Source organism: Hyposmocoma kahamanoa, unplaced genomic scaffold, assembly GCF_003589595.1.
Source record: "Hyposmocoma kahamanoa isolate Upper Pololo Valley unplaced genomic scaffold, ASM358959v1 65, whole genome shotgun sequence".
Lineage (NCBI taxonomy): Eukaryota > Metazoa > Arthropoda > Insecta > Lepidoptera > Cosmopterigidae > Hyposmocoma > Hyposmocoma kahamanoa.
In genome coordinates this window covers 13,172,726-13,195,586 of record NW_020653853.1, presented here as the reverse complement: position 1 = coordinate 13,195,586, position 22,861 = coordinate 13,172,726, and the positions used below count along the sequence as shown (strand labels likewise).

General features: G+C 35.3%; 2 protein-coding genes across 6 annotated transcripts in view; one reads left to right on the top strand and one right to left on the bottom strand.

Moving 5' to 3' along the window:
- The first annotated feature begins 1,981 nt into the window (after positions 1–1,981).
- On the top strand, positions 1,982–7,979 carry LOC113231445 (transcription initiation factor TFIID subunit 11). The gene is made up of 5 exons (XM_026465766.1): positions 1,982–2,142; positions 2,516–2,620; positions 3,272–3,719; positions 4,388–4,572; positions 7,353–7,979. Exons 1-5 carry the CDS (start codon positions 2,091–2,093, stop codon positions 7,484–7,486), a joined length of 924 nt encoding a protein of 307 aa, XP_026321551.1. The 5' UTR covers positions 1,982–2,090; the 3' UTR covers positions 7,487–7,979.
- Positions 7,980–18,298: 10,319 nt separating this feature from the next.
- LOC113231271 (protein PF14_0175-like) overlaps positions 18,299–22,861 on the bottom strand; it is a 49,938-nt gene continuing 45,375 nt past the window's right edge. For 3 of the 5 annotated variants that reach the window (XM_026465509.1, XM_026465506.1, XM_026465507.1), the window contains exons 9-11: positions 20,558–20,908; positions 20,218–20,453; positions 18,299–19,577 (exon numbers count right to left, since the gene is read on the bottom strand). In XM_026465509.1, the coding sequence (XP_026321294.1) occupies positions 19,351–19,577; positions 20,218–20,453; positions 20,558–20,908 (814 nt within the window). In that variant the 3' untranslated portion in view covers positions 18,299–19,350. Of the gene's footprint in view, positions 19,578–20,217; positions 20,454–20,557; positions 22,157–22,861 lie in introns of all 5 variants that reach the window. The other 2 variants (XM_026465508.1, XM_026465510.1) reach the window with 2 other exon arrangements.

Sequence of the window (22,861 nt, the reverse complement as noted above, 5' to 3'; positions counted from 1 at the left end):
TCTTGACCCAAGATTGTATGAAAGCGTATCGATCTCCTTCTAGATTACCAAGTAAAAAAATCATAATATTGTAATATTGTATTTAATCAAGCATTGATTAACAAATTATGCAATTTCAGTTTAAATTGTCTACGGTTTATTTCAATTACACCATCTCGTAAGTTATTAATAAAAAAAAAATTACACCCAAATTATTTAATAAATAAATAAATAACGCATACACTCAACGTAACCCCGCACTAGGGAAACCCTGTGTCGCGGGTGCCATGGACACACACATAGACAACCACAAATTACACCCAAACTCACGAGAGAAATAATTGTAGGCCATACAACTATTTCTCCCGCCCGGGAATCGAACCTGGGACCTCTGCGTGGCAGTACGGCATGGTAACCGTTCGGCCACGAAGGCAGTTAAGTTGACATTGCATTACGCGTAATATTACTATCACACGAGATGTCTCATAAACAAACATCACTCCGTGATGTTACCGTTACAGCATCACTCGCATTACTTAGACTACAAACATCATTCTGTAATATCACCATCACTCATTACACTAAGCATCATGTATCATAAAAAGCACTCTGTAATATTAGCATCACGCGTACTGTTTCAGGTAATACATCTCGCGCGTATTGTTTCCGAGCGATGCGTCACGCGGGTAATGTATGATGCTAACATCACACGTGATGCTAGCTTTACATTGCATCACGCCGCATACTGTTTCGCGTAATGGGTGTTAGTAGCGACACCTGGCAGCAGCGCTACGTAACACTACGGCACGGTTAGCAATGTCCCATCAAGTACGTCAAGTACGTCGAAAATTTGCTGGGTGGCGCTATTAATATAGATATTTACTATATTTACTTCATATTCGGAAACGCCCAGAGCGCCCCGACATGGTTTATGCAATGGGTAATGTTATGAGTAATGCATATTTTTCCAAAGTGATGCGTGATATCACAGTACCCTGTCGCGTGATATCACCTTTGTAAAATGACTTACACATATCTACTGCGCTCTTTAATAAAGTCCTTTTTACTATTCGATATTTTTACCACACATGGGAGATCATTGGTGACAAAGTAGCGCAAAACTAAACTTCGAATGGTAATATGTAGTAGCGAAATCCGAACACAATTATTTTCGCGGGTCTACTACAAATTTAACATTCGACGAAAGCACATTCCGTTCATTAAGTAGTAATAACTTAGAGGATGGAAAAAAAAAGTAATAAGTATGTCCAATTTAAAAAATAAAACAGTAGATCTTAAGTTTTAACTAGACAAAAGCCAAGCTATAGGACAAAAAAAAAACGAGACAAAACTGACTGAACATTCTTTCAGCAAGGAAATTCATATATGCCTCCCAGAGTTTCAGGGCTTCCATTGCAAAAACATAAAAGTACGGGCTGAGACGTTAGCGTATTTGAACCTTTTGTCTCGAGTGTACGGAATAACTAAAAAATAATGAAGTTAGATCCGATGCAAACCGGTGCACGGCAAGGCAGACGATATTAACTTTATCAGCGTATATTTTATGTTATATTATATCAATTGGAATAACATATCAATTGCAATACTCTCGGACTGACCTAGAAGTACCGCAGAGCATTTCTCTCTGCGTCTCAGAGCATTAAAATTTATATCTTGTTTCAATTTATAGCATAATATAATAATAATAATATAATCATAGATTATGGGTACCTATATACTAAATCTATGAATATAATATAATATATAACGCACACACTCAAAATATAAAATATTCTGCATGCTTGTAGCATAAAATGCTCTGCTTTGCCCTCTGCCGGTTTGCCTTGGCTTTTAAACAGCAAGAAAGAAAACGAAGCACATCTATATCAGTATTTGTACATAGAGAACATTTAGACATGCTTGCTGTCCTTTTTTATCGTACACGAATCTCGCTAAGCTTGTCCAGTTGTCATAAAATAACAAAATTTGTTCAAGCGGAATGCACAATTTATTTTCGCAATTTTGCATTAATCTTTTTGACGAAATTTCGTGGATTACTAAGAAGAATAGTCGAATGAAGCATAATTTTGCTATATTAATGTGCAACAGAAATGGCTGATAATCCGAGCAGTGATGGTTTGTCCGAAGCCGATAGATTAAGAGGTATGATCAATATTTCTACCACTGACCAAAATAGTTTGGTGTTGAAGTATAATTCCTTGAATTATGTCTTTAATAATTAATCTTCCCTTTCCTCGTGCAAGTTTTCCGACCCTCGAAAGTGTAGGCTACCTTCACGGAACATTTTTTCGGGGATCATGTGCCGTTACTTCTTAATACTGTAACTGTTCTGTTGTAGGCGAGATAACCGCGAAGGTGGTGTATCGTGGAAATTACAACTCGCGTTATCCATGGCCCTATGTTTCTTATGTTACTGGTGACTTGTAGAATTATTAGAAATTACTTATTATAACTCAGGGTAGTAAGTAAACATACAAGGTACAGAATTTTAATATTATTTTCGTTATTTTCTCAGAAGATGAACTGGCTCAAGAACTAGAACATAGCGATTCAAATGAAGAGGACTCACAAGAAATATCTTTGGAAATTGAAGAAAAACTTCTCAAAGATGAACCTGAATGTTAGTATTTTCATAATAAAGTTTATGGATTCTTCTTATTGTGTTGATGACACAATGACCGCCTTCATGGTGAATGGATTTGCCAATCGGCGTAAGTTACTTACTGATTGTTTTCCAGGGTGCACCAGATGGACAGGAAAAAAATGGTACGTCATACAGGGAGACACCTGTCATGCACCCTATTATGGATAAGAAGGATTCTTTCATTGGGTTTTATGCTTTTTTTTTTATAATATCAAGTGACGGCACTACCAAGTTGTGCACCTGATGGTGAGCTACACACTTATCCATAACAGTTGCAGTGCCACTCAGATCTTTAAATCACTGACACTGCGCCCATCACCCTGAGACATAAGTTGACAAGACCCATGTGCCTGTAATTTCACCAGCACCCTTACCCTTCAAAACCGGAATGCAGTAATGCTAACATTGAAGCTTGGCGGCAGAAATAGATAAGGCTTGCGTTGGTCTAATAAGATCAATATTTGATAAACATTAACGGTTTTTTAATATTCAAATCACACTTTTTGATTCCATAGTTAAATAGTCAACAAAATATTTACATTTCATTTACTGAAGTTATCCATATACTTTATGGGCTACAATGGACTAGACATCACCATATACTAACCAGTGGATTGCACTTTGCAGATACTACCCTAACTAACTATGGTGAGAGCGCACTTTCAACAAATGTAGAAAGTGAAGTTATAGAAACATTATCTGATAGCTCTTTGAATGTCGAAACAGTCCATAAGGCTGATGAGCATGGCAACATATACAGTGAAAGTTCTGACAACTTTCTTAGCTCACAACCAGATACATTAACAGATATAACAGATCAATATGAACCATATATGAATGAATACACATTTGACACAACAAACACAAATGATACAGGACAGATAGAAACAGAAAATGTTGAAGCATCTGAAGCTGACATTGAAAATAAGGATATTAGTTCTGATGTGACAGAATTTCAACAAAACGAGTCAAATAATTATGAATCTCACATGACGGATGAAATGTTGATGAGTGAAAGAGAAAGAGAGAAAAAGAGTAAGAAGGAATTAGAGGAGGAAGAACGTGAAAAAATGCAGTAAGTATCAAAACAGGATGTAGTCTTTATAGTGTGTCTTTTTTATGTCCTTTGTGGCTCAAACAGCATTGGGCGCTGGATGGGGAGATCCTGGGTTCTACTCTTGGCAGGAACAATTTGGGAAATAAAGTTTTTTGAATTGGTCCTGGTCTGGGTAGTGCCTTGAAGTGATTTTCATTGCTCTAGTACTCTGGTACTAGTACAGGGAATTTCCTACTTTGATACCAGGTGGTTGGCATGGTTATCTGGCAAGACATTTCCAAATTTAAAAAAAAAAATTAATCCACTTACCAAAAGTTTCCCTACTCAAAACTCATTACCAGCCACCCATAACTTGCTTACTTTTGTCAATAGCAGCTTTAGTAGCAGTAGAGCTCCTTGTGAGTTCGTCCAAGGAGATATAGTGGCAGTACTTCCCTGGATGAACGCTTTCGCAAGCTCTTAGGTTAGAGCTCTACTGCTACTAAAATGTAGGTGGTACATAACAACCATCTTCCCTGTTGAAATTAAGATGTTTTTTAATTTCAATTACCTAACAGCATCCTGGGTGGATAACAGACTACTTTTGCAAGGACTGGGTAACATGAAAGTGGAAACTGAATTCTTAGTTATAGACCCTGACCTATTTCTTACAACTACTATAATTCAATGAGAATATTTTTTTCCAGAGTTCTAGTCTCAAACTTTACAGAAGAGCAATTAGACAGATACGAAATGTATCGCCGTGCGGCGTTTCCGAAGGCAGCAGTCAAACGATTAATGCAGACCATTACGGGGTGCTCTGTTGGCCAAAATGTTGTTATTGCCATGTCTGGTATTGCTAAAGTTTTTGTTGGAGAGGTTGTAGAGGAAGGTAAGCTGTACTTTTTCCCTTAACCAGAGGATGGGTTGATTAAAGTAACCGATGAGACTTTTCCTTCTCAGTACGTCAGTTACACACTAAAATGCAGATACCTTCCTTTTCTTGGTTAGGTTTATTATTAGTGTTTTAGAGAATATAAGAAAAAATGTTGTCACTTTTCACTTGTTTTGGTTTTCGCATAGTCACAACTAAGCTTCAGAACTATCCAAAACACGGAAAACGTCAATACAAAAGTGTCATTATTATTTGTGGTTTGCTGAATTTATTCTGCCAATGACTTTGATCTAATTCGTCATTATAAACGACTTATATTGCCAGGCCCCATTGACTTACAATTATATGGACGTCGGGTCCGCGCTAAAAAGTGTCCGCACTTGTAAGTTGTTGGAGCATAATAAATAAAGAGTCAGGCAGGGTTAAACTACACGATAGAGATATAGTTTTAGAATTAGACAGCAAACTTATAAAATCTAAAGATAAAGTAGCCCAAGCTTTTGAATCGTTCTTTTCGGAAATTGCTGTGAACACTACAAAATCATTAAATTCCTCCCCTTCACTTGCTATTGATCTCTAGAGACTAAAGGAAAATGTTAACGTTTGTGGCAGTTTATTTAATTTTCGTCATGTTAATCCACAAGACATCATAAAAGCTTTTAAGTCAATACATGTTAAAAAAACTGAAGATCTCTGGGGCATATCAACTAAAGTTATAGACTCAGTTATTAATCTCATTTCCCCACAGTTAGCTGTAGCTTTCAATAGGTGCGTTGACGAAGGTGTTTTTCCCGATTTAATGAAATACAGCAAGGTTATTCCCTTATTCAAAAGCGGTAGGAAAGTTGATCCTAGCAACTATAGGCCCATTTCAATTTTACCAGCTTTAAGTAAAATATTCGAAAAGGTTATGCTAACTCAATTACTGTCCTTTTTCGGTAGGAATCATATTTTTCATAGTGAACAATACGGGTTTACTAGTGGTAGATCGACTAGCGATGCGGGGGTAGCGTCACTAAAACACATCTTTGATGCTTGGGAAAGGTCCCAGAACGCTATTGGTGTTTTCTGTGACCTCTCAAAGGCATTTGATTGCGTTGATCATAATACTCTTATTAGGAAGCTGGAACATTACGGTGTAAATGGCAAGGCGTCGAAACTTGTCTCGTCATATCTCAACGGTAGAATTCAGAAAGAAGACATAAATGGAGTAACTTCTTTGGGTTCTCCAGTAAAAATGGGTGTTCCGCAGGGCTCAATACTTGGACCTTTCTTATTTCTGATTTATATTAATGATCTGCCATTCTTTGTTAAGGACCATTGCGAAATAGTGTTGTTTGCTGATGACACATCCTTGATTTTTAAAACAGACAGACATGACATTAACCGTGACCGTATTAATGATACCCTCTCTAAGGTAGTTTATTGGTTTAATGCTAATAATTTATTGCTTAATGCCAAGAAGACAAAATGTGTTAAATTTGAATTACCTAACGTAAAATCGACTAGTCCAAGCATAGAAATAAACGGAGAAAAGTTAGACCTTGTTAATAAAGCAGTCTTCTTGGGAGTGACCTTAGATAGTAAACTTCAGTGGTTTCCACATATATCGTCCCTGGCCAGCAGATTAAGCTCCGCTGCATACGCAGTCCGCAGAATACGTGAGCTTACCGATGTTAGTACTGCTAGACTAGTTTACTTTAGTTACTTCCATAGTATAATGTCCTACGGGATTCTCATGTGGGGTAAAGCGGCAGATATTCAAACCATATTTGTATTGCAAAAACGAGCGATTCGTTCTGTGTACCGTCTAGGCTCTCGGGTATCTCTCAGAGAAAAGTTTAAGGAGACTGGTATCATGACTGTGGCATCGCAGTACATTTACTCAAATATTTTATATGCCCGTAAAAATATACATAATTTCAATAAGAAAGAAGATATCCATAATATTAACCTTAGAGCTAAGTCCAAACTCATGGTACCACGATTTCGTTTAACCAAGGTAAACAACTCTTTTATGGGGAACTGTATACGTTTTTACAATAAGATTCCGGAGCATATATTAAGTTTATCATTTCCTAAGTTTAAAAACTACATTAAAAATATTTTGATCGAAAAATCATATTACAAAATTGAAGACTACGTGTTAGATAAAGATGTATGGAAAGACGACATGGCTCCAGAATCCACACAAATTTGATTCAAAGTGTATTCCATAGCATTTAAGTTTATTTGAAAAGAGCAATCCCTAGAGTTTCTTGCTCGTTCTTCTCAGGGAGGTCAGCGTAGTGAACGAGCAGTAGCTTAAATGTGACGTTTTCAAGTGTAAATTTATTTTACCTATGGAATAAATAATCTTTGACTTTGACTTTGACTTAAGGCGCTAAAATCGTCTACAGAGCGCCAAACTCCGCTTTAGTCTTCATTTGTTCGCCTGACAGCGCGATACTGCGATGACATTACAATTTAAATTTCGAATAGGTTGACTTGGGACATTTTTTTCGTGGTTTTTGTATTAGACCCGTCGTCCATTTATTTGTAAGTCAATGCCAGGCCCTCAAATCTGTTCCATATTTCACAGGAGATACGTAAGTTGTAATTGATGAGCTTATTGACCTCGTTAGCAGAATTCGTTGGCGAAATTAAATACTGATTTTCTGTACATGCTGTAGTGTCTAGTACTGGGCAAAAGCCTGCCGGATAAATCCTTGAAAATTCTGTACAATGATTAGATAGTTTAAGATCTCTTATTCTATTTTTTTTTAATTTTTCGGCAGCACTCGACGTATTGGACAAATCAGGAGAAGCAGGACCCCTTCAACCTAAACATTTGAGGGAAGCCTTAAGGAGACTCAGGGTAAGAGGTGCCATACCATCAAGAAAAGCCCACAGAAGTTTATTTAGGCTTTAGCATGATTTTGATTAAGGTATATTGGTAAGTATTATTTTAGATTATATATATTTTATAGAATTATAGCCTGAGTTGTGAGTGTATAGCAGACATAGAAACTAAAATACCACATTTCTAATACAAATTACATAATAGATATATATAAGAATTAACTAATTAAATTCAATTAAAAAAAACAACATAACTGTTTTTACTCCACTATTCTGATAGCATACAAATAAATTAAATTGTTGTCTTATGGAACTAGTATTTATGGGTGTTTTTCCTTTTATTTTATTCCCTAACAATGACGTAAAATGTTAATGTAATTTGGAAAGTCTCAAACTATAATTTTACCGAAAAGGTTTTGCAAATAAATATTAAGTTTTGGTTGATAATTATAGTGGAAAATGCATAAGATCTATCAACGGACAAATTCAGCTTATATAAATGTTGTTTTAAGAAGATTACTTTGATACCAGTTCTTTTACAATTTATGTCACAATTATGACCGGATTATTACCAAGTTAATTTAGTTAATTCAGGGTGTATTTTATACACCTATGAAGATAACATGGCGTGTGCAGCTTAGTTGCAATCTTCCTGAAATATTATAAGTTATTACAATATTACAGTAATGCTTTTCTTTTCTGCACAATTCTGTGTATAAAATATAGCCCTATTGTTTACGTGTAGTCAGAATGAAATAGTTATGTTTGATAATTTTTAATATTATACTGATTGTCACAAAGTTTGTTCATTTATTTCACTAGTCCTAATAGTGGTCAATACATCAAGCCCTAATATACACAATAAGTACATTAATAAATTTACGAAGATTATACATTACCTACCTAATAAATTGACAAGTTGCAATTTTTTTATAATGCTTTTTGCAACGTGAGCTCAGTCCAGGGCCCATAAGAAGTTGTTTTGTTGTGATTTATTTGGCATGTTAGGCTCGCCCGCCCTGCGTTACGCTGCCTTCATCATTCCGATTTCTTCTTCCTTTAGTCCCACATGCCGCGCCTCCTCAAACGACTGTTACTTAGAGGTTTGTACACAGTTTGTGCAAGTGTCTGTTTTCTGACAGTGTTGTGACATTCTGTCCTTATCTTTTTTTGTGCCTTTAGTCAAGCTACGTACTGAAAATCCCAACTGATCAAATAGGACCAGTTGGGATTTTCGGATAATTCATGGATATAATCCGTAACGTCGCACCACCACCCACATCACTTGCAATCCGTAATGACGTCGTTCAGTCTTAATATGAAATTGATTTAGATAATAGTTCTCTATAAATGGTTTAGGGTTTCTCGTTCTATACTATCCGTCGTTGAGTGAGCACGTATCATTTTTGCCATTAAATTATAAAACTACCTACCACAATGAAAAAGTGTAATATATATACCAAAAGTATCACCAAAAAAGCTCCTGGACTAGTGTGCAGCAGGTGTGATGTTGCAGTGCATGTAACTGCGCGCATCGCATTCGTTGGAATGGATATGCCAGGAGTGTCATGAAGCCTCACCACGACGTTGTTCCTTCATAGCACCAGACGATAATGAGGAGGAGGAGAATGAAATTGTTGTAGATAGGCAGACGGGACCTCAAATAGATGTTAAGAAATTATTAGAAGACATCAACAGGGAGGTGAACAAAATTGTTATGCGTGAATTACAGGCCGTAAGTAATTCTGCCCAATACTGTAGCGATAAAGTGGATGAGTTTTCAGAGATCATAGATGGTCTCACTGAGAAATTAAAAGAAATGGAAAAGAAAAACTTAACAATAAAAAATGAAAACACCTATCTTCGTACTCAATTTGGAGCACTAGAGCAGCGGATGCAACAACTGAAACAAAATAGGCTGGCAAAATACATTGAAGTTGTAAGTATACCGGCTGTAGAAAACGAAAGTACTGAAGAAATTGTTAAAATAAGTAAGTACACATCTAAAAAGAAATTACAGTGAGATAAAGTATTGTAAGCGCCTACCGGCAAAAAAGGGTTATCGGGACCTATTCTTATTAAAATTTCTAACGAAAATGCAAAAAAACTGTGGATTACAAATAGACGCAATATTCCTATCACTGTCTCAACCGTTATACCTGAGGCCGAAGAAAAAATGGCGGCTCAATCCGTGTACGTTAGAGATGCACTAACTCCGTTTAACAAACAACTGCTTAGACAAGCTAAGGAACAATTAAAGAACACAAATTTATTTAAATTCGTATGGTTTAAGGACGGACATGTTCTAGCCAGAAAGGCAGAAAAAGAAAAAGTTCACATCATTAGAAGTGAAAAGGATATTCAAGATCTTACTCAGAGGTAATCTACGAATCACTTTTTAACACCTAAAGTCAGTAATAACTAATAAAATCAATGGATTCTGATACTAATAGTAATATAAAAGAATTATTTAACTGTATAGATTTAAATCATTATTTCTCATCAATTCAATATACCACAAACACATTCACTCTCATACATGTCAACATACAGTCAATAACTAGAAATTTTAGTAGATTAGAAAATTATATTGCGCATTCTATAAAACAAATTGATGGAATTGTGCTAATCGAGGTTAACATCCATGACACAATCAGTTCTTTGTATAAATGGGTGGGGTAAACAATGCACACGGAGCTTAGGAAAAAGCAAAAAGGTGGTGGATTAATAATGTACCTTATAAATAAACACAAATTTTATCCTAAAAAACAATTACCTTAAATTTTGAATGTCTAACCGGAAGACTTATAACTAACACAAATCACTCCATCTACGTGTGCGCTGTATATAGACCGCCAAGAACAAATCATTATCATCATTAATGAGCTAAGCCACTCACTAAACACATGCAATAATAATGACCTTATACTTCTGGGGGATATGAACATAGATTTACGAAGCATCAACTCTGTAACTAAATCATACGTCAACATGCTACACGGCCGGGGTCTTGTGAGCGTGATATCAGATTACACTAGAGTTGTTACAATAAAAAGTAAATTGACTCAAAAAGATATGTTAACAAAATCATATTTTCATGAGATCCCGTATACAAGATGTTTACTCGGCCGTGCTATGCACTGTACTGGCGGACCACAGAATGACAGTAGTGTCGCCTATTCGTACATCGCAGTCAAGGTCTATTCCCATTTACGCTAATAAATATAATAAAAAAATATTGAAAGCGGAATTGTCTAAAATTGATTGGAATAAAACAAATAACATGATCTGCCCTAATAAAATATACGAATTCATAAATAGAAATATAAATGAATGTCACAAAAAAGCTGAATATAGTTACAAAGTCAGCACATCAAAGCGCAGCAGGGAGTCATGGATTTCGAAAACAATACAGCAAGAATGCTCGCGAACAGACGAACTTTTTCATAAATGGATAAAAGAACCTAAAAATATGATTAATAGAGTAAATTACAAAAAGCAACGGAATAAAACTCATAAATTAATTGAAAATAACAGAAACAAATATTATAATAAAGAAATTTATAGGTTAAAAGGTAATCTACAAAAAATGTGGAATTTGTTAAATCGTATTTCAGGTAAAATTTCGAATTCTATTGACAATATAATCTTAAAAGCATTTGGTACTGAAGAAAAAGTAATAGCTAGCAAATTAGCCTATGAATTCCAGAACAATGTGAGAGATATATTACCAAACTGTAATAAAAATCTTTTAAACGAAACTCAATTTAGAAAATCTCAAAATCTATCTTTACTATGTAGACAAGCTACTGCAGATAAAATATATAAAATCATAGGAAATTTGAACACCAAAAAGAGTCCAGGTATAGATGGGTTGCGCTTTAGATATTAAATTGACTGCGGAAAAAATCTGCGTAGCCATAGCAAACCTTATAAATGTCAGCTTGAAATCGGGTATATATCCGGATCAACTCAAAATAGGCATGATTAGACCTATACACAAAAGCGGTTCCCATAACGACTATTCTAAATACCGTCCTATAACTATGTTACCAACTATCGATAAGGTAATTGAGAAATATTTCAGCGAACAAATCTATAATTTCTATAGTGAGAATAATATACTGTCTGGAACACAATATGGATTTCAACCAAAAAAGAGTACCACACTTTTATTATCGAGATTCACAGATGATATAAAGGATCACTTGAATGCTAGGAAACATGTTCTGTTGGTGTTTATTGATTATAGTAAAGCGTTCGATACCTTGCGACATGACACTTTACTAAATAAATTAAGCGACACCCGTGTGCGTGGTCCTTTACTAGATTGGTGTAAAAGTTACCTTAATAACCGAACTTACAGGGTTAAAATGGCAGTCATATAGTGATAAAGTTGAAATCACTGAAGGCACAGCGCAAGTGTCGCTACTCGGTCCACTTCACTACTTAGCCTATGTAAATGATATTAATAATGTCATAAACATGTCAGGTTTATCAATATGCCGATGACACGTGCCTCATCTCCGCTCATAAACACTTTGAGACTGCAAGGAGTCGACTACAAGAAGATCTCAATCGAGTGTGCCAGTGGTCACATGATGCCGGTCTAGTACTCAATACCGAAAAAACTAAAATTATGCATGTGCACTCTAGTCATAACCTGAGCTCGGATTCAACTGACGTCATAGCGCATACTCACGAATGCTTGCATAGAATAGCTAAATGCAGATGTCCGCCATTAGAGAAAGTGAATCAACAGACTTATCTTGGTATCATTATTGATAATATATTTAAATGGGATAAGCATATAGAAAAAGTTTGTGACAATGATATCTATGGATCTCACACACACACCTTTTGTATTGCCACTTACGCATACGGAATCGTTCGTCAAACTAACCGGTCTTTTACTTGCCCCGATATATCTCACTGGCGACGAGATTCGAAACTACCTACCTGTGTGGAAAAAATAAAAGTGCATTATGTCTTTTTTGGGGAATTTGCCTGTTTTTGGTCATAAAACCAGTGAATGGGCTATTTTTAAAATCAGATTAACACAGTTTATTCTTGTAAATAGTGTAAAGGAAAATAAAAGTGCTATATTAATTACACACTTGTCGGACGAATCGTACCGGTTGGTTCGTAATTTGGGTTACCCCAAGAAAATTGGCGATCTGAAATATGACGAGTTGATTTTATTACTGGACACGCACTTCAAGCCGAAAGAATGTTCATTTGCTGACATGGCGAATTTCCATGGGGCAACAAGGAGTTCAGGCGAAAGTCTAGGAGACTGGGCGGCGCGACTAAGAGGGTTGGCAAGCTATTGCGACTTCGGCACCGCTCTGGAATCGAACCTGAGGGATCGATTCGTCCTCGGCCTGGGTTCAGGTCCCGAACGCGACAAATTGTTCGAGCAAAAACCGTCAACGTTGACCTTTGCTCGGGCTTTGGAATTAGCAGAACAAGCGGCTTGTGCTAGAGAAGCGAAAGCAGTTGTGGTAAAGGAAGAACAAATTTTCCGAGCGCATTTTGGAAGCGGTTTCCGTCGGGCTTCGGCGAGCGGTGCCAGCGCGGGTGCTGGCAGCAACAGTACGTGCAAGCGTGCTGGCCGTGAGCAACGGGATCGAAAGCAAAATACGTGTTCTGTGTGCGGATTAAAAAATCACAACGATTTGGTATGCCGTTACAAAAATTACAAATGCGAAAAGTGCGGTATGAAAGGTCATTTAAAAAAAGGTGTGTGTGTGTGTGTGTGAGATCCATACATATCATCTTAGAGTCATTTTAGCTAAATTCTATATTATTAAGAATAAAGTGCCTTACTCAGTAATGCTAAACATGTCTAATGCACTTGCAGAATGTATTATTTCGTATGGACTTACAAGCTATGGTAGAAGTTATAAAACCTATCTGGATAGTATTCGAAGTCTTCAGATTAGAATTTTAAAATTAATAGTACCCTCAAAAAAAAACTCATTACATATGACAAAGAAATTTTTAAAATTTGTAAAATTATGCCTATACTACAATTGAAAAATTACTTTGATTGGATTTTTGCGTAATTTTGCTGTAAATAAGTTTTAAATAAAGTTTTATTAATGCCTAATATTATTTTTTATCAAAACTCAATAGTCAAGTACAATTCAGGATAAGAAATGTTCCAATTTTGCAAACATAGTTTTTTAGTAAAATTTACTCCGTTTGCACATTAATAGCAATAATTTCATATTTACATTAGATACAATGAGAAATGATATCATTTTGAAATCCTCATTAAACCTACATTATTTTAAAGTTCTTGGTCACACAGGTTATCATACTTTTTTTTTTATACAGAAGGCGCGTAAACTTCGTAAAAAATAAATTATTTCTCTGAAAAATGAAGTTTTTTAAAAAAAAAAATGTACATTACTTAGTCATACCATTTACTGCTTATCTAAGGACACAGTTACCGTAGAATATTATGACACCAAAAAACCAAATAAATTCATTCATTTGTAGTCATAGTGCACAAAAACCTAAAATAAGATAAAAATAATTAACTTTCAAGAAAAAAAAAAACATTCCTTAGGTACTACATGGGATAGATTTCTTTTTGCATTTTTTTTGGAACAGTCTTAAGCTGTGCTATAAGCCATTTTAGTATGATACATTCATTACCGGACACCCTGTATGTATTATATGTCAATATGGTCTAATTAGGTATATGCTAGAATTAAGTGTGTGAAATAAATATTAAGCGTAAGGATAGAATATTGAGTCAAACCAGCTATGGTTTTTACAATACTGTATGCTTTAGTAATGTCATTGATATGTGTGTTAAATAAATAAAAATAAAAAACAGAGCTTACGACCTCTGTAACTTTGAGCATCTGGAGCAGAAGCTAGATCAGGTTCAGGAGGTACTTAGAAAAAACGGATACCAAGTGAACCGACGTCGAAAAAATCCAAAAAGAAGATATAGGCATCCGGAGGTGAATAGGCATCCAGCCTACATGCCCTATGTTAAAGGAGTGACGGCCAAGTTAAGTCACGTTTTACGTCAATACTCCGTATACCGACAGTATACACTCCGGGCATAAAGGTAAACAACATGGTGGGTACACCGAAGGATGTTTTACCACTTCAAACACCTGGCGTCTACAAAATTGACTGCAGTTGAGGTAGTTGCTACATAGGCCAGCCGAAGAGAACTGTCACTGAAAGGGTCAAAGAACAAATCGTAGCTGTAAAAAATCGTCAGTGTTCAGCGATTACAGGACATTTACTGGAAAGGGGCGAAAATCACTGGATTGCGTTCCACCGTACGAAGCTTCTATCCACTGATCGTCACTTTCATTCCAGAGTTGTACGTCAAGCGATTGAAATCAATAAACGTCCTAATAATTTCAATCGGGAGGACGGTTTCAAATTATCTATATGGTCAAAATGACCATAATGAAAATGCCAAGTTGTAGCGATACTCCTTGTAAAAATTGGAGTGAAAACAAAAATTTTAAAACCAGTGAGATAACATTCCACCGGCAATTTCCATTTTTAGTTACTATTTCTATTGTTATTCAATGTTTTCTTTTTGTCTCCATATTAGACTCAAAAGTGATGTTCATTTACGAAGACTGATGTTTATCGACAATAAATTTTTACTGAAATGTTTGAATTTCTTACTATGATTTTTGTAATTAAAGTCCCTAAAATATCGAAGCGAAAAGCATTCACGTTAAATTGATTTCTTTTATTTTATTATTATTATTATTATTATTACTAAACATTTTATTTCGAGTAACTTTAACAACTCGTATTTCGGACAACCGTTTCAATTTCATGTCAATTTGGATGTTGCTGTTGCTTGAAGAACATTTTAGACATTTAAGATATTTAAATTCCATTATACTCGTAGATTAAACGTAGAGTATTTTTAATTTTTAAGTTTTTCCAATGAGTTCAAAATAAAAGAAGGTTGGATTGAAGCTGCAGGAAAATCGAAAGATTGGTTTTCTTATTATTATTTTTGACTTTGTTTCAATTTCCATAGCAAATGCATTAAAAAAATAAATAAAATAAAATCGCGGCAGACGCGGGTGCAAACCGCTCCGTGAGTTCTTAGTGTAACGAAAAATGAGTTTCAGCGCCATCTAACGTCTAATAGTTAGCTACTTGTAGTATTTTTACTAAAACGCCACCTTTTGGTGAATGGCTGAACCAGGATAAAAAAATACTGAAATATTGTAATATAACTCTTATTCAAGTGACTGTAAGTTTAATTTTGTTAAATTTTAAAATTGTTTTACGTCGTTTTCACGTTTTAAGCCTTACCCAATCAAAATCTTCAAGTTATGGTAGTAGATAATAGAGCGTAAAATTTGAATTGCACACAAGCTAAAAAGTGGCGACATAGCGTCATTACAAATATCTCCCCTTTTTTGTATATATCTATGAACACGACCGAGCGCGACATGCGCGAGAGCGACATAAAGCGCGGGATTTCTATGCGAGAATAAGGCTCAAGTCACACTGACGCAGAATCGAAGCGACGCGACGCGTCATGATTTTCGCCTATAGTATATTCATCTCTATTTTCCCATTATTAAGGAACAAATTTATGTTATGCAAATATGGAAACGAGCGCGTCGACGCTTGGGTGCAGTCGAGCGGCTTCGCGCGACGACTCGCGTCACTTGAGCGCAGTGAGCGAGTGTCGTCGCGCGTCGCCAAGTGTTGTAGTTGAAAAACAGCGACGCGACGCTTCGACTCTGCGCCAGTGTGAGTTGAGCCTTACAGTATCTCGCGCTTTATGCCGCTCTCTATTGTGTTAGCCCTACGGAGCTATTTTTTTTTAAAGTCTTAATGTTACGTCAATCTTGTGCACGAGTGCAACATTTAAGCGGGCATCGAGTATATAACCAGAAATAGAGACGAAATGTCATTTAATTTGTTTGAAAACTATTTTGCCATGACATCCTGCGCTCCGATTGGCTAGCCCGAGTTCGAAACAATTGACGGATGTCATCAACTGTTTCACTTCAAATTGACCAGTGAACTTGAGCTTTGCTATAGTGGACGAAAATTGCAAAATTACATATTTAATATATAATTACCGATGAATTGTGATCCCGTTTGTATTGTAATTAGATGTTTTGCTGTTTTTCCCACACCACCGAATAGAACAGCACGGCATTGTTAGAGATATTATCTTTATTACAATAAATACAGAATATATTTTGGAATATACGGAGACGGACACACAGGTCAGTGGTTGGCCTGTCTATATTTCAGTGCAAACAAGAGTTGATATTTATAAGAGCTGTATCGCTAAAGTGTTACCAGGAATATATGGCCCTTATTTCGTCTCTATTTCTGGTTATATACTCATCGACCTACCAACAAATGGACATCGGGACAATACAAAAACCACGAAAAAAATGTCCGAGATTAACCTATACAAACGTAGTGACATGTAACGAAATATAAAAAACTAAAACATTTAATTTAAATTGTAACGTCATTGCAGTACTGCCTAAATTTGCTTACAACAATTAAAGGGCCCAAAAACACCACATTCAGCTTCTACTGGAAACTTAACAAAATGCACCATATTTAGCTTCGACTGAAAATTACTTGAACACAAGAGTAATGGAATAGACTTTCTCGTAATTGTTAATTAATTTTTTTAAATATACATATATATATTTATGTCGAATTTTATACAAATTCACTTAAAGGTATAATAAAGAGGTGGGCAGATACATACATAGAAATGTGAAAATAAGCGTGTACTATAAGAAATGTACCGATATTCTAAGTAAACGTAAACTCAAATATCCGTAATTCCGATTTATAACAATACCATTACGCTTTCGAGTAGTTTTGCTTTTTACATAGACAAAATTAGCTTTTGTTTTGTAATCTTCGTAAAAACACATTATGAAAATTCGAGCTAATGTTATTTCGGGCAAATGTATTTTCTGACTTCTGATAGGTAATCCCATGCCGTTAAACGAGTACAACAATATTTTGTTAGTTACCGCTAAAGTTTAATAAAAAGATCATTTTAAAAATAGGATTAGAATCAAAGCAACTCTACAGTTTCTTTGTTCTAAATATTTCAATCGCTTGTGGTTCGAACAATTGAAAATGACCAAGAAGTTTATATAAGCTTCTTGAAACTGACGTAATGGGTCTCTTTCCATCTTTTGCGCATGCAATGAGTAGAAAAAGAGCAGTTTGCTATTCCATTATTTCGTGTGCTTTTGTAATTATTTATGATTCAGTTATATAAATTAAATAGGTACTATAAAACTGTACAAAATAACACTTTTAAATGACAACTATGATAACACAATATATTTGTTTAGTGAAAATATGATACAAAATCCTGTTTTCACACTTTACTGCTGTAATTTTTACAAGTTATTATCATTGGTACTGCATGATTGACAACCGCGCTGTCACTCGAACAAACGAAGACTATTGCGCGATTGACGCTCTGTGCGCGATTTTAACGCCCTACAGGTGCGGACACTTTTTAGCGCGAACTCGACGTCCATTTATTGGTAGGTCAATGTAAGCGGGTGACGAAGTTGTAAGTCACTTTTAGGAAGCAAATTATTTCTACCTCTATATTGTCATCTCTATACTGTCATTTCCAGTTGGGGGAGAAAAGGTTTTCCAAAAATTCTCCATGTGCTCTTACTTTATCATTTGTGAAAAAGTGAGACGATTTGCTTGTCACAATAGTTGATAGCCGTAAAAATAATAATTTGCAAATAAAACCATGTTATTATTAAAATGTTAATTTATTACATGATAAATTGTTATTTTATTAAAAACATTCATTATACAACAGTAACTAAGGATTATTCATAGTTCAAAAACTTTGAAAATAAAATCAGTCTTGTTAAAATGGCCAACTATATTGTAGACAAAAGACATTCATTGGAAATCCTTGGAAAGGTAGGTAATAAGTTTGTAGAAAATAAACTGTTTTCGCTAAATTACAACACATAAAAGAAAAACATTCACAAAATTCCATATAAACCCAAAGTAAATAATTGGCACTTAATATTATTTAAGATAGTATTCATTTATGATGGAAATTAATCGTATTTTTTTGTTATGCCAAATGTTTTCTTATCACAGATATCTCAATTTCCAAGGTTACTCGCGAGCCAAAATTTTAGGCAGTGTGGTAACAAATAAAATGTGCAAACAAAACTACTAACAGAACTAAAAGATAGCGCTAGCTACTCTGGAAGGCACAAGTATATAGTTTAATCTGGTAACATTTCGTAAACCAAAATGCATTATAATATATTACTCTATATTTTATACCTAAGCTTCTTTGTGTTTCGTAGGAAAGCTAACTTCAAGAGTCCCTAGCGTGTTCCAATATTGTCCAATTTGTGCAAATATTTCATGTAGATACAACTACTTACATTCAAGGCATATGTATTAAAATATTTTATGTTAGATGTTAAAAAAATAATGTCAATCATGTTCTTCATTATTTATCTCACCTTTCAATGATATCAAATTAATCCATAATCTCTGTTCATTTGTCATTTGTTTAAAAACACATTCAAATATTGTTTCGTTGGAAACAATACATTTTATTATACTATTATGGAGTTGAATTATTAAATTAGCATATTGATTGACAAATCTAATTCTTGTGCTTCTAATAAGTAACACAATAAATTCTGCTCCTTTGAAAACATTATTAACACACGTTCAACACCTAAATGGCATTTTGTCTTTCAAGATAAAAAGAGCAGAATAATTAAACACCCAACATTACAAAAAAGTGACACAACAATATTAAAGAGTTGTTACATTCGTGCAAGATTGTGCAACAATCACCCGTAAACCTAAATCGAAGCTTACATTCGCACAACTACATTACAGACTAGAAATTTCACGCACGTTGTTGGGTCACACTAGGAGTCGTTTGACACCACATTCGATGCAGAATTTGGCAGTGTCGACGGGGAACTTGCTGCCGCATTCGTGGCAGAAGCGGGATAGGCGTGGCGGCGGCGCGGGCGCAGAGTCTCGCTGCGGCCGATGAAGCGACGTTTCGGACCCGCTAGAGCTTAGCCCAGGCCGCGGCCGCCATGTTGAGCTCCGCCGAGACGACGCACGTGAACTCACATGTTTCTCTGCAATTGATACTCTAATTTTAAAAATTAATTCCTCTACACATTCTCACGGGTTTAGAGCATCGAATATATAACCAGATATAGAGACGAAATGTCATTTAATTTGTTTGAAAACTATTCTGGCAAATCATTACGGTGACAACTGTGCTCCGATTGGCCAGCCCGAATTCGAAACAATTGACGGATGTCGTCAATTATTTTATTTCAAATCGACCAGTCTAACTTGAGCTTCGCTATAATGGTCGAAACTTGAAAAATTACATATTATTTAATATTTAATTACTGATGAAATATGATTTCGTTTGTTTTGTAATTAGATGTTTTGCTGTTTTTACAACGTGTCGCCGCTAGTCCGTATAAAATATTGACAACTTTTATGGCAATTTGTACATTGTCTCTAGCGGTCATAAGAATAATAACATTGTTTGTGTATACAAATATTTTACCCAGCTGTCACTGTCAAGTAAAGCTATTGGTTTATGGTTCCTATAGGGCATTTTCTATTAGATAATTTTACCACAGATTGCGATGACCAATCGTTAAAAATATACCCTATTAATGATTAAGAATGATTTATTACGATGAGTATTCACCGTCGTAATAAATACCAAACAAAAGCTAAATTTATGATTACACTTACCATTTATAATAGGATTTTCTATCTCCTTAGTAGAAGTATGTATTTCAACAGGAGCAAGTGGTTCATTGAGCTCGGCGGACCGTTCCATAGCCAGGAATTCGTCACTCGACATTGACCGCAGATCGTCTTTTTGGCAGCCGCTCGAGTCGGACCCGGCCGGGATATTGTCTAGTGTTACGCCGTTCGATTCTTTTGAGTTGCAAACCGACAATTTCGAAGGTGATATTCTATTTAGGCTGAAAATTTGTATAAAAATAAATCACACTATAACATTTTTTTCTGTGTGTTTTATAATTGAAATCTGCCCTCGAAAAACAACCTATTAAATTACTTTACCAACCTGCTATAAGCCGAATCAGCGCTTTTTCCATTCGGCGTGAAATTTCCATTCGACTTCTTTTCATTCTTCTTCCGTTCAGTTTTGACTCGAGACTGTCGTTTCGCTGTTCCATATTCTGCATTGTAATTGATCTCTTTGTTCATCTGACTGACGTCGTTCCTATCCGTATCATATAAGCTGTCGAATTCTTTTAGCGATTGCATTATGTCTTGCTCTAATTGGTCGGATTTAAGACGAATCTTTCCGCTGTCCGGTTTTGTCACACTCTTCTTTTGGATGGAATCAAGGAAGGAGGAGGAACGTATCACAGACGAGGGTCGAAACAGGGTCTCACTTACAATATTGTTACTGCTAAAAGTAAGAGATTGAGACTTGTTAACTGGAATCAGACCATTGCTACCACTGTGGACTAACTTGGGGGATGAACTCATACTATTCAACTCAGAGGTTCTATTACTATCTAAGAAATCGGCAGGTTTCACTACACGAGTAGTAGAACTGCAAGTTCGTTTGGCCTTATTGTGTTTGTGTATTTCTTCGTCAAATGAAGTCATAAATTCCTCGAGATCGAAATCCTCACACAGAGAATCGTCGTCTCTGATCGAGGTTTTCGAAGCTATACTCTGTTCTAGAGAAGACATAATGTTGTCATATTGCACACTAAGGTCATCTACTATTGCTGGGGCAGTTATTTTACCATTTACATTGTTGTTTGTCTCAATTTTAATATTTTTATTTTGTTTTTCTTTCTCTTTGATACCGTTGTTTTGTATATTATTATTTTGAACGCTGGTATTAAAAGATTCGAATTTAGTAGGGAGATTCTCGGTAGTAAGTAGTGATTCCATACTACTTATGATATCTGGGTTATTCAAAATGGTGTTAACATTAATGGGCAAGTTATCGTTTTCATTAATAAGTCTAGGATCAATATAGGTGCTGTCGGTCATCGATGAATTGTCGTCTGCTAAAATCGCATCGAGATTGACAAAATTTTTCTTTTCATCTCTTTCTATTTTGTCAAGTTTTATTGGTTGCTTTATTGTTGTTCTTTGGAAACTGTGATACATAGAAGTTGCTATTTTTGGGATTTTGTCTTTTGGTTTTGGAGTGCTGTAAGCTGTAGTATTGTAACTTGAGAAAGACCTATTTAAATTACTATTGCGATTAAAGTGAGACTTCTCTGTTGTACTTAATATGTTTTCTTTACTCGATTTAGTACTAGATTTTGTAAATGTTGTGTTTAGTTTGTTTTGACTAGATTTTTTGTCATTTCTATTCAATCTAAACGAACTACACCTACCACCAAATGTGTAGCTGTTGTTGTTGGTTTCATTATTAGTACTACCAAAGGATTTCATTCTCTGTAAAGTGGGTGTCTTTTGGTAAGTTTTGTTTAGGGAATCTTTTATCATTTTAGTATTGTCCGTGCGGAGATAGGATAAGGTAGGTTTTTCTTTTGTAGGGCGAATGATAGGGAGTGTTCTGCTAGGATCTTTGCATGAAGTTTCAAACTTTTTGGCAATATTCGTGTCAGATGACATGAGTTCTTTCATTTGCCTAGCAGCTGAAGCGAAGGGATCATAATTTTCGTCGAACCTGAAAAATGTGTAGTCATAGCATATAGTACTACTTGGTACTTGGTGTAACGGGCTGGTGTATAGTGTTATAAACATATTTTTAACAGCAGCTTTAATTATAAGCTATACCTTGTAACTAGTGATCGGAAAGGTAGAACAGAATCTGTCTTCGGAACTAAAAATTTGGTACTTTACGACTTTGAGCCGAACGTTACATTTTTATGGATGTATATCTTACGTACACTTTTATTAGTTTATTTTGAAGACTGAATTAAATAAAATATAATCAAATTAGATAAATAATTGGTGTTCTCAAATAAAAATCTAAAGTAGTTGTTACACTGTAGTCGTAACGTCTAATCTCGGATGCTGTCGCTATAGTAGAAATCGGCTGTGACATATTAATCTATAACAATGTTTAGAACATTTTAACGATTAAGTATAAAGTATGTTTGTATATGCAAAAGTCAGAATGTTTTTAGATGAGAAGGTCAATATAAAAAAATATATTATGAATATTCTTGTTTTTTTGGCGTCATTGACGCTGTATATAATATAAAAGTTTCGGGCCACTTTCAATTTCATGTATAAATTATTTGTACATGCCTGTACATTGACTTCATTTTACATTTTATTGTATGAGATGAAAAAAATACCCCATACTGTCCCATTTAAAAACATTCTGTATAGAAAATTATCCAAATTGATGTTAGTGGAGAGAATT